This window comes from Suillus discolor, assembly GCF_016758755.1.
Source record: "Suillus discolor strain FC423 chromosome Unknown F5147scaffold_29, whole genome shotgun sequence".
Classification (NCBI taxonomy): Eukaryota; Fungi; Basidiomycota; class Agaricomycetes; order Boletales; family Suillaceae; genus Suillus; species Suillus discolor.
This window is the reverse complement of record NW_024541276.1, coordinates 38,230-49,132: the sequence shown is the minus strand read 5'-3', so window position 1 is coordinate 49,132 and position 10,903 is coordinate 38,230. Positions and strand designations below refer to the sequence as shown.

The 10,903-nt window shown below is 49.2% G+C and overlaps 4 protein-coding genes across 4 annotated transcripts; all 4 read left to right on the top strand.

The window, feature by feature from the left end:
- The first annotated feature begins 7 nt into the window (after positions 1-7).
- On the top strand, positions 8-3,692 carry F5147DRAFT_695619 (V-type ATPase, V0 complex, 116kDa subunit family). The gene is made up of 12 exons (XM_041437393.1): positions 8-142; positions 196-296; positions 350-676; positions 734-846; positions 894-1,410; positions 1,464-1,751; positions 1,811-1,830; positions 1,880-2,141; positions 2,206-2,685; positions 2,743-3,000; positions 3,086-3,163; positions 3,241-3,692. The coding sequence occupies exons 1-12, from the start codon at positions 115-117 to the stop codon at positions 3,283-3,285; spliced, it is 2,517 nt and encodes an 838-aa protein (XP_041292493.1). The 5' UTR covers positions 8-114; the 3' UTR covers positions 3,286-3,692.
- An 82-nt stretch (positions 3,693-3,774) lies between these two features.
- On the top strand, positions 3,775-7,607 carry F5147DRAFT_695614 (P-loop containing nucleoside triphosphate hydrolase protein). The gene is made up of 6 exons (XM_041437392.1): positions 3,775-3,976; positions 4,027-4,889; positions 4,941-6,687; positions 6,743-6,962; positions 7,012-7,301; positions 7,357-7,607. Exons 2-6 carry the CDS (start codon positions 4,036-4,038, stop codon positions 7,417-7,419), a joined length of 3,174 nt encoding a protein of 1,057 aa, XP_041292492.1. The 5' UTR covers positions 3,775-3,976; positions 4,027-4,035; the 3' UTR covers positions 7,420-7,607.
- On the top strand, positions 7,608-9,593 carry F5147DRAFT_695612 (peptidase M50B-like-domain-containing protein). Its single transcript, XM_041437391.1, has 12 exons — positions 7,608-7,826; positions 7,889-7,914; positions 7,979-7,991; positions 8,048-8,072; positions 8,134-8,194; positions 8,257-8,449; positions 8,501-8,582; positions 8,633-8,684; positions 8,735-8,812; positions 8,858-8,934; positions 8,989-9,419; positions 9,476-9,593. Exons 1-11 carry the CDS (start codon positions 7,696-7,698, stop codon positions 9,124-9,126), a joined length of 876 nt encoding a protein of 291 aa, XP_041292491.1. The 5' UTR covers positions 7,608-7,695; the 3' UTR covers positions 9,127-9,419; positions 9,476-9,593.
- On the top strand, positions 9,594-10,897 carry F5147DRAFT_695607 (Pex19 protein family-domain-containing protein). Its single transcript, XM_041437390.1, has 4 exons — positions 9,594-9,703; positions 9,753-10,267; positions 10,324-10,491; positions 10,553-10,897. The coding sequence occupies exons 1-4, from the start codon at positions 9,646-9,648 to the stop codon at positions 10,661-10,663; spliced, it is 852 nt and encodes a 283-aa protein (XP_041292490.1). The 5' UTR covers positions 9,594-9,645; the 3' UTR covers positions 10,664-10,897.
- The last annotated feature ends 6 nt before the right edge of the window (positions 10,898-10,903 follow it).

Here is a 10,903-nt window from a genome sequence, read left to right as displayed (position 1 = left end):
ATAGTGTCAAATAAACTGTGTATCCTGCTGCGTGAGCGGCATTACTTTCCTAACCGATTTCTAACGTCCTTCTGACATTTCTCATTTATTTGTTACACGCACGAATCCAATACAATGGGGGACGATTACCCCACACTGTTCCGTGCGCACGAGCTCGAACTGTAATAACACTGTTTTACTGACAATGTTTACCAGGTTCGGAACAGATGAGCTTGATGCAATTTCTTATCCCAACTGAAGTCGCCCACGACACAGTTGCAGAGCTCGGTGAACTGGGAAATGTTCAATTTAAGGACGTGCGTGCGCTCTGTTTAGCTGTTATCATGCCACTGAATGATACTTGTAACAGTTGAATCCTGCTGTCAATCCCTTTCAACGTTCCTTTGTGGGTGAAATACGGAGAACGGAAGAGATGACACGACGTGTTCGGTTCTTCGAATCTCAGATTCAGAAGGAAAAGGATGTAGTTCCTATCCGTCCTTTATATGATTCGGCACCGTTACTCACGGTTGGACCGAGCGCTGCTCATAATATCGACGAGCTTGATGTCACACTTGCCGAGCATGAGAAACGGCTGGTGCAGATGAATGATAGCTATAAGACGTTGAGTGAGCGCACAAGGGAGCTGGTGGAGGCCCGGCATGTTCTTCGGGAGACTGCTGTGTTCTTTGAGAAGGCAAGTTTGTTTGATCGACGGGTCCGCATACATGGCATACTAACGTGCGGCATGTAGGCTGAGACCCAGCACACTGACATCAGGACTTCCTTCGATGACAGCTCCGCTCCTCTTCTGCAACATGATGACCGGGAACAGCAATATTCATCCACTGTGCAGTTTGACCTTGAGTATGTCCGTGGATGCCCTTACAATTATTGTACTGATGTGAAGATAGATTTATTGCTGGCACCATCGACCGCACCCGTATATCGACGTTCGAGCGTGTCTTGTGGCGTGTCCTAAGGGGTAACCTGTACATGAATCACACAGATATCACAGAGCCCTTTGTTGACCCTGCTACTGGCACTGAGACGCGCAAGAATGTGTTCATAATTTTCGCGCATGGTGACGCCCTTCTTGCGAAGATACGAAAAGTGGCAGAGTCGATGGGTGCGACACTCTATCCAATTGATGCCAATGCCGACAAACGATCAGACTCTCTGCGCGAGGTCACCGCCCGCCTGGAAGACTTGGAGACTGTATTATATAACACAGGTCTCAACAGACGCAGCAAGCTGCTGAAAATCGGAGAGAATCTGGCTAGGTGGCAGGATGTCGTCCGCAAGGAGAAGGCGATTTATGAGACGATGAATCTTTTCAACTTTGATGTCAGGAGAAAGACACTTGTCGCCGAGGGTTGGGTCCCAACAAGGGATCTTACCATGATCCAACTAGCACTTCGTCACGCCACGGTAAGACAGTTCCATATTTCAGATGAACTTCTCAGTCACGCAACCAATCTCAGGAGGCGTCCGGAACGAGTGTTGTTCCTATCTTACATGAGTTGCGCACGAGCAAAACGCCCCCAACCTTCACGCGTACCAACAAGTTCACCGAAGGCTTCCAGACCATCATGGATGCTTACGGTATTGCAACCTATCAAGAAGTCAACCCTGGTCTGTTTGCCATCGTCACGTTCCCTTTCTTGTTCGCCGTGATGTTTGGTGATATTGGGCATGGATTGATCATTTTCTTTGCCGCATTGTACATGATTTACCAAGAGAAGAAATGGGCTAAACAGGAACTTGATGAGGTGAGTCATTTTTGGGGTTGGTAGACACAGCATTTAACTCTAATGGTTGTGTGTACCAGATCCTCGGCCAGTTCTTTTAGTAAGTTCTAACACGATTGAATCGATGCCCTCGCTAACATCGACACCAGTGGTCGATATATCATTCTTCTCATGGGCATCTTCTCCGTCTACACCGGCCTCATGTACAACGATATCTTCTCCAAGAGTCTCCACATCTGGCACTCGGGATGGGACTTCCCTGAGCCTGGGTCGAATGGAGTTTCATACGCAGTTTCTAATGGTCATATGTATCCCTTTGGGGTGGACCCTGCCTGGCACGGTGCGGATAACGGGCTCGTGTTTACAAATTCATACAAGATGAAGATGTCCATCGTGCTTGGAGTCATTCATGTGTGTTCTCATTTCCACCGTGGGGCGACTCGATCGTTACGCTCAAACGATCACGTTTTTTCAGATGACATTTGCCCTTTGTCTACAGCTCCCCAATCACATCAAGTTCAAACGCCCGCTTGACATTTATGCCAATTTCATTCCCCAAATGATTTTCTTGCAGTCGATTTTCGGCTATTTGGTCGTGTGCATCCTTTACAAGTGGTCGATTGATTGGTCCACCCGAGACACGGAGCCTCCCTCATTGTTGAACATGCTAATTGCGATGCTCCTGTCACCAGGGAAGGTGGATGCGAATGCACAGCTATATCCTGGACAAAGTTTCATTCAGGTTGTGCTTCTTCTACTCGCGATGGTCTGCGTGCCCTGGATGTTGTGCATGAAACCGTACTTCCAGTGGAAGGAGATACAAATGATCCAGGGTCAAGGGTACGTTGGACTTAATCACCATAACGGTGGGCATCGTGAGAGTACGGATGAAGTTCTAGAAAGTGAGGAAGAGGGTAATGGTCGTGTCATTGTGGAGGAGATGGAGGAAGAGCATGTACGTTATTATTAACTAGCAGATAGGGGTGCTATCGTTACTGATCATTATCTACAGGAACAACACGACTTCAGCGAGGTGGTTATCCATCAGATCATTCACACCATCGAATTCTGTCTTGGCTGTATCTCACATACTGCATCTTACCTTCGGCTATGGGCCCTGTCATTGGCACACGCTCAGCTATCCGAGGTCCTGTGGTCAATGACAATCGAGAAATTTTTGGGGATGTCCGGTATCTTCGGGACGATCACCCTCGCAATAGTGGTTGTTTTCTGGTTTTCAGCAACGGTGTTCATTCTGTGCATCATGGAGGTGCGTGTTACAAACGTGCCCATCAGGCGTGGATCAGATATACTCATGCTTCCTGTTCTTTGTGACATGTTCCCATCCGAAACAGGGTCTCTCGGCATTTTTGCACGCGCTTCGTCTGCACTGGGTCGAAGCGAACAGTAAACATTATCAAGGAGAGGGATATGTACGTGGCGTTATCCCATCATTTCTATTTCAATGCGCGTGTAGTGCGCGTGCTGATACATTTTTTCTGAATCACAGTTGTTCACGCCGTTGAGCTTTGCTAAGCTAGATGAGAAGGAGTGACCCCACATGTTACCCCATATTCCTTTCCCATGTCCTGTAGGTGTGATATGGATGGTTAGATAATTCACAGATGTGGGGTAAGGCAGTGAGAGTACGGTTCCGATTACGTACCGACCACTACGTTTGTGTAAGGTTCCCACCCCATTTGAAAAATCAGATTTTTATATGCCCTTGTAGAAACGATGCTTTCAATGTCAATGAGTGATTCTAGATCGACGACAGGCTTAGGGTCAGGGCTTATTACATTGGTCACTCGAAGTCGATTTCACCGCTGTGGTGGTCGCTAAGTGACCGGCACCATCGATGCCCCACATCGCCCTTGCACAGCTCGATGGCAGTGATGTAAGATCAGCGATCTTGCCGGTTAACCGCTTTTGTCGGCCGGCGCAAGGTGAGATAATTTAGATTATCTTGATTTTTCCAACTCCGCAAGAGCCTGTAGCCTTATATCGCAGGCAGTGTTTCCTGATCGATTTTCTTCACTTGTCTCTCACTTCTTTTTCTTGCTCTTCATCATATCTCAATAGAGGTTCGTCCTCTTACCCCCTCTCTCTCCAAGTTTTCCGTGACTGATCTCTTTTCAGGCATTTAGCCACTCAGTAGACATAGAGCACGGTTTTGTAGCTTTTGTTTGCTTAATCCCAACTTCATCATCATAGAAGAAAACTTACTTTCAACGTCTCCACTAAAGGTACGCTTGTGCTCTCGCTCTTGTCTTCCGTGCGCTCATGATCAGTTCAGATACTAGAAATGCCTGCTGCTACTGCTACCGCGCCTGCTATTCCTTCTTCCGCCTCTCTCAAGGGCCCTGTTGACAGCCAAGTCGACGTGGCCGCCCTTTTTGTCGCTGACAAAGCTACCCGTGACGCAGCTGCAAAGGTTCTGGCTTCGGCCGTGCAAAATGATGGCCCTGCTGCCATTGCCGCTGCTGGTTTCGTTGAAGCCGCAGTCAAGGCTCTTGCCGACAAAAAATCCGCCGCTGCTCGTGAGGGTGCAGCTGATGCTGTAATCGCCCTTGCAAAAGCGGGTGCTACCAAGGCCCTTGAACCCACTTTCGTCGATTCTGGTCTCTATGCAGCTCTCATCGAGGGTTTTGCCGACAAAATGCCTGCCCCTCGTAATGCAGCCGTCGAGGCAGTTCGGGAGTTTGTAGCCTCCATGAACCCATGGGCTACCGGTCTTCTTCTTCCTGCACTTCTTCACGAAATTAAAACTGCAGGAAAATGGCAAGTGAAGACTGGCTCGCTTATCGTCCTGAACCAGCTCGTTGTGTCTGCGCCCCTTCAAACCGCTCGCCTGATGCCTGACATCGTCCCTATTCTTGCTGAGGCTATCTGGGATACCAAAGCAGACGTGAAGAAGGCTGCACGCGATTCTCTTACGAAGGCTACTGCGTTGGTTTCGAACAAGGACATTGAACGCTTTATTCCAGCTCTCATTAAAGCTCTCATAAATCCTGTTGAGGAGGTGCCAAATACCGTTCAGCTCCTCTCGGCTACCACATTCGTTTCCGAAGTAGACTCTGCTACTCTTTCCTTGATGGTTCCCCTCCTGTCCCGTGGTCTTACAGAGAAGCTCACTGCTACGAAGCGTAAGGTTGCAGTGTAAGTATTAACTTCTTTATTTGCCGGACATAGATCTCACTTCGCATATAGCATCGTCGACAACATGGCCAAGCTTGTGGACTCTCCTGTCACTGTCCGTCCATTCTTGCCCAAGCTCCTCCCTGGCTTGATCAAGGTCGAGATTACCATTGGTGACCCCGAGGCTCGTGGCATAGTTGGCAAAGCCATTGCCACTCTTCGCCAAGTCGGTGAAGTACCCGCTGAAAGCGATGGTACTGACCTTCCTGCACTGAAAGTCGCTGAGGCATCGCAGCTTGTATCATCCCTCGCTGCTATCTACAAGAAAGCAGGCGCTGCCACTCTCTCCACCACTGACGCTTCTGCCGTCTACGTCTCGCGCCTTGCTGCCAACCTTGTTAACGCCAAGAACTTCGATGTTCCTGAGTGGGACACACTCGCTTCTTACCTCGCTTTCCTCTCCCCCTCTCCTGACCCTGTTTCCATTGCAAGGGAGTGGGTCGTTCGCTCTGCCAGCGAGGACACTGAAGATGATACAGTCCCTGACGATGAGGAGGAGGGTGAAGACTTGTGCAACTGCCAGTTCTCCCTTGCCTACGGTGCAAAGATTCTCTTGAACACCGCTACCCTCCGCCTCAAGCGTGGCCACCGCTACGGTCTCTGCGGTAAGAACGGTACAGGGAAGTCAACCCTCATGCGTGCTATCACCAACGGACAGGTCGAGGGTTTCCCTTCTCCTGATGAGGTTCGCACCTTCTATGTCGAGCACGACATCGATGGCAGTGAGGCCGAGACGTCGGTCCTTCAGTTTATCCTCTCTGATTCACGCATTCTTGCTGGTGAGACTGAAGTTATCGAGACCCTCGCTTCCGTCGGCTTCAGCGATGAGCGTCAGAAGCACGCCATTGGCAGTTTGTCCGGTGGATGGAAGATGAAGCTTGCCCTCGCCAGGGCCATGCTTTTCAAGGCTGACATCCTCCTCCTTGATGAACCTACCAACCACTTGGATGTTGTTAACGTTGCTTGGCTCGAGAACTACCTCGTCAGCCTGAAGACCTGTACCTCCATCATCGTCTCACACGACTCTAGCTTCCTCAACAACACAATCACTGACGTCCTCCACCTTAACCGCTTCAAGGTCAAGAGATACCGCGGTAACCTCGAGGCCTTCGTCAAGGTCGTCCCTGAGGCCAAGTCTTACTACACCCTTGAGGCTGCTGAGGACTACAAGTTCAAGCTCCCAGACCCACCTTTGCTCGAGGGTGTCAAGACCAAAGAGAAGAGTTTGCTCAAGATGCGCAAGGTCGGCTTCCAGTACCCCACGCAACCCGTCCAGCAACTTTACGACATCAATCTCCAAGTCTCTCTTTCGTCTCGTGTTGCTGTTCTTGGTCCCAACGGTTCGGGCAAGTCGACACTAGTAAAGCTCCTCATTGGCGACATGGAGCCCAACAAGGGTGGTGAAATCTGGAAGCATCCCAACTTGGTCATCGGTTACGTTGCTCAGCATGCCTTCCACCATATTGACCATCATCTCGACAAGACTCCTCTCGAATATATGCTTTGGCGTTACCAGACTGGTGAGGATTTGGAAGAGATGCAGAAGGCCAGCCGTCAAATTACCGAAGCCGAGGCACAAAAGATGAAAGATGGTTCCCTCTATGTTCACGAGGACGGTTCGAAGAGGTTCATTGAAGAGATCGTTGCGCGCAAGAAATTGAAGCAGTCCTACGAGTATGAGGTTTCTTTCAAGAACATGAGCTCCTCGGAGAACGTGTGGATGCCTCGTGACGAACTCATCAAGCGTGGCTTCGAAAAGGTTTGTATTGTTCGCTCTAGTGATTGCTTAATGCTGACGATTCATCTCATTGCAGAAAGTTCTCGAGGTGGATACTCGTGAAGCCCAGCGTCTTGGTCTCTTACGCCCTCTTGTCCGTCGGGAGATTGAGAAGCACTTTGCTGACTTCGGTCTCGAGCCCGAGTTTGTGTCACATAACAGTATGAGGGGTCTTTCTGGCGGTCAGAAAGTGAAAATTGTTCTCGGTGCTGCTACATGGCGCCGGCCTCATGTCATCTGCTTGGACGAGCCGACTAGTATGTTCGCTCACTTTTTTCCCGTTCCTTTTACTTATGTCCTATATAGACTACCTCGATCGTGAGTCACTTGCTGCGCTCATCGAGGCCTTGAAAGTCTTCGAGGGTGGTGTACTCGTTATCACCCACAACAGGGACTTCTCTGAGTCCCTCTGCCACGAAGTGTGGGCCATGCGCGATGGCCACCTCGAGGCTTCCGGCCACAACTGGGTCGAGGGCCAGGGTTCAGGTCCCCGCATTGATAAGAAGGATGGCGAGGAAGAGGTTCAGTATGATGCCATGGGCAACAAGATCGATACCAAAAAAGTAAAGAAGCTGACGTCAGCTGAACAACGCAAGGTCGGTTCACTTGCTTTACTTCTCCGAATTGTGCTCACCATTCATTTTTCCACAGCTCAAGAAGGAGCGCATGGCTCGTAAAAAACGAGGTGAAGAAGTCACCGACGATGAGCTTTAAGTTGCCTGCTGGTCATGGTATTGTTAATATGTTCTTGTGTGCACCTCGTCATGTATTCGCATTCATGCCATCTGTTATGTCGTTACCCTCGGGCTGTTGTTTATGTACCCTGTTCACTATTTTCATATAATGGATTCATGCATTTCTGTCTCGTGTCTTGGTTTAAGCGCGTGCACGTGCACTTGTCATGTTGATTGCTACAAGAGCTGCGTGCACAGCTTGAACATTTGAACGTGCTTCTTGTTCGGTTCCGTTCTCTTTACGATTTAGTACAAAATGCCCTACCTTGATGAGCAAACCTCCAATTTGTACGCTAGAGACGTCGGCACACAACTCACTCCGAATGCTACTCAGAAGACGACTTTAATCGTTGCTGGCTGCTATGTTATAGTTATTGCTATTCTCTGGTGAGTAGAATCTACTACCCCCTGCAATAGCCATTGGCCATTGTTGAGCCTTTTGTTCGCAGGCATGTCCCAGTATTGAGTTGGATTAGTGCGTACCTCTTCATGCCATACCCTCTTGCAGCGCCCTGATGTGTTCTGGATCTAAAACGCAGTATACCCTTTCAAGTACGTTTCTCTTACAGATCCGAAAGGTTGCCAATAGATTGATATCATTATTGTAGATTGCTCACCGTGGGCTTCCATGAGGTAAGATCACCTCACCGCTGCTCAAGATATGAGGCCTTTAGACCTTAAGTTATTTTCCTAGATGAGCCATGCAATTGCTGGTATCTTGACTTGTGCTACCATCCATTCCGTCGAGCTCGATCGTTGGTTCAATGTCTTTTATCTCGCCATCGAGCCTCTGCTTACTCCGTTACCATTCGGACAGCTGACGAAGGCGGCGAGACCCGCATGTCGGGCGGTATACCATGGATCACCCTTCCTGCCGGATACCTTGGGTCCTCATTCATTGGCGCTTCTCTTATCGCATGTGGATTTGATACCAATGCGAGCAAAATAGCTTGTATTGTTCTTGGTGTATTTTTCATCTTCACATTATGGTGGGCACGCAAGAATTGGCTGTGAGTGCACTGCGGAGCTGCGGAAGGACAGGCACTGAACGGATCATGCAGGACATGGATACTCATTCTTGGAATGTCTGGCTTGATCGTGTTATTCTGGCTAGTGGCGGACAGCGTGGCGTTGCGCTATTTTGTGAGTTGTTCTGGACGTTTCTCGTGTTTCAAGCTAAAGCCTTTGATAAGATCTTGTTTGTTGGCGTGATGTCGGATTTGTATGTGCTGTGGGACGTGATAGGTAGGTTTAACCTCAAGGCTTGCACGCGTCAGACTAATAGGTTCCTTCAGACGACACCATCGCGCGGAAAGTCAATAGCTCCGATGCATCCGCGTTCGCTCGGATTTGTGGCTGTTTCCCATCGCAAGGTAAAACCCTCTACATTTGATGAATCTTCGTTAATGCTTTATCAGTGTGGGGCGTCATTTGGCTTATCGAAGCCTTTATGTTCTTTGCTGCTGGTATCATAGTGGGGCTAGTTGCATTCAAGGTTCTTATCTCATTTTCCCTCGGTAGGATAGCGCTGACAGACGAGATATTTCAGGAGACTTCGTCGGAACAGGAATCGGCAGCCGCACACTTCCTTCCTGCTCCAGGATCGAGCGGCGCCATGACATCTGTACCATTGCCGGGTGTCCTCTTGATGATTGTTACGACCTTCTTGTGGAAGCTGTTGTTGTGACTCTGAAAAATCAGAGCCGGTAATTGGGCTTATTGAGACCAGATATGACACTCCTGTAGCTTTTACTGTTGGTTCTAGATGCAGAATGATGCTTTGTATACTTGGCTTGTTGATACTGTTTTGATCCGACCTTTTTTGATCCCAGCACTATTTTGATAACTCGCCTGTTTTCCTGCAATGTGTGCATAGTGCCACATTACAGTCCTCGTTGGTACGGTGCAGAGATCTTGTTATTGACATTCACGTTGCCGAACGAACGTTTGACAAATTGCACTTCGGAACACGGACTACAGCTGCAGGCTACTGCTTGACCCGGTGAGTCTTATTTACAGTAGCCTTCACAACATACCCTTTAAGAAGACAGCTCGTAGTGCCGAGATCCTAGCGGGGGTGTCCATGTTAATATTAATGTCGCCGCTAGAAATCGTCGGTCTAGACAGGTCTAGACCCGAACCCTAAGATGCACATGCGAAAACATAGTGTGCCTGGACATTTTGTCCCTGCTTTGTAGAGTCGGGGATGTCCAACAGTACCAAACCCCGTGTCGACGATGAGGACGACGTCGATGATCTCGACGGTCAGAAGCCAACCATTTATTATCTAGATGGGCTTATAAAGGCTAGCAGATGTCCTGGATCAATTCACTCCGGCCAAAGCCCCTGCATCCAGTTTATCTCAACCATCGACGTCATCCTCTGCTGTGAATGAACCAACCTCATCGAAACAGGAGCCGTCTTCTTCAAATGCTGACTTTGACGCTGATTTTGCGAAATCGCTTGCTGAAGACATGGAGGCTCTTTGGCGCGATCTTGCGCAGCAGGGACTCATGATGACAGAAGGGATGGATGGCTCGACCGACCCATCGCTCACACAGGGAGCACCTATTACCCCGAAAACTGGCGAAAAGGACGACTTCCAATCACGCATCCGGAACACTATGAACAAGCTCAAGGAGAGCGAGTCAGGCTTGAAGTCATCGGATCCGAGCAGTTCTGCTCCTAGTGCTGATCCACTCGAGGCGCTTTTATCTCAACTTGGAGACGAGGATGAAGAAGAGATGCAGGGTGTCCTAGAAGCCATGATGGGCCAGCTTATGGGCAAGGACGTCCTATACGAACCCTTGAAAGAACTCTCGGACAAGGTAGGCCTGTTCTTGACATAGCGAAGCCTCATTTTTTCCCTTTGTCATATCTGCAGTTCCCGGACTACCTCAAGGCCAATGCAACTACCTTGACGTCCGATGATAAGTCACGCTACGATGCGCAGATTGTCTGCATCAGGCAACTCCTGGAAACTTTTGAATCAAAAGATTACGCTGACGACGACGACAAGACGAGAATTAAGATCGTCGAGCTCATGGGTGAGGTGCGTTAACTCCAAGTCTACTTTCCTCGATATGGCATTGAAATCGCCTGTATAATCACAGCTTCAAAAACACGGGTCTCCCCCGGAGGAAATCATGGGCCCATTACCCCCCGGATTGAGCATGGGCGCTGATGGTATGCCGGATATGCCGGATAACTGTATTATCAGTTGAATGCATATCGGCGGAGGGACTGAATAAGTTCAAGCGAATACCGGAGCTTGCCGTTGTCCACAACCTTCATGATAGTACATAACATTTGCGACAAATTTACAAGCATACTTGGGGTATACTGAAAATTGTTGCACCGAGAACAAACATCGATCGGACTTGCGCACTGCCGTAGCATTGTAGCTCCCAGATCCTTGCCCCTGAATGAGCACACTCTATGTTGCCGTGTTGTCTTCAGGCGCT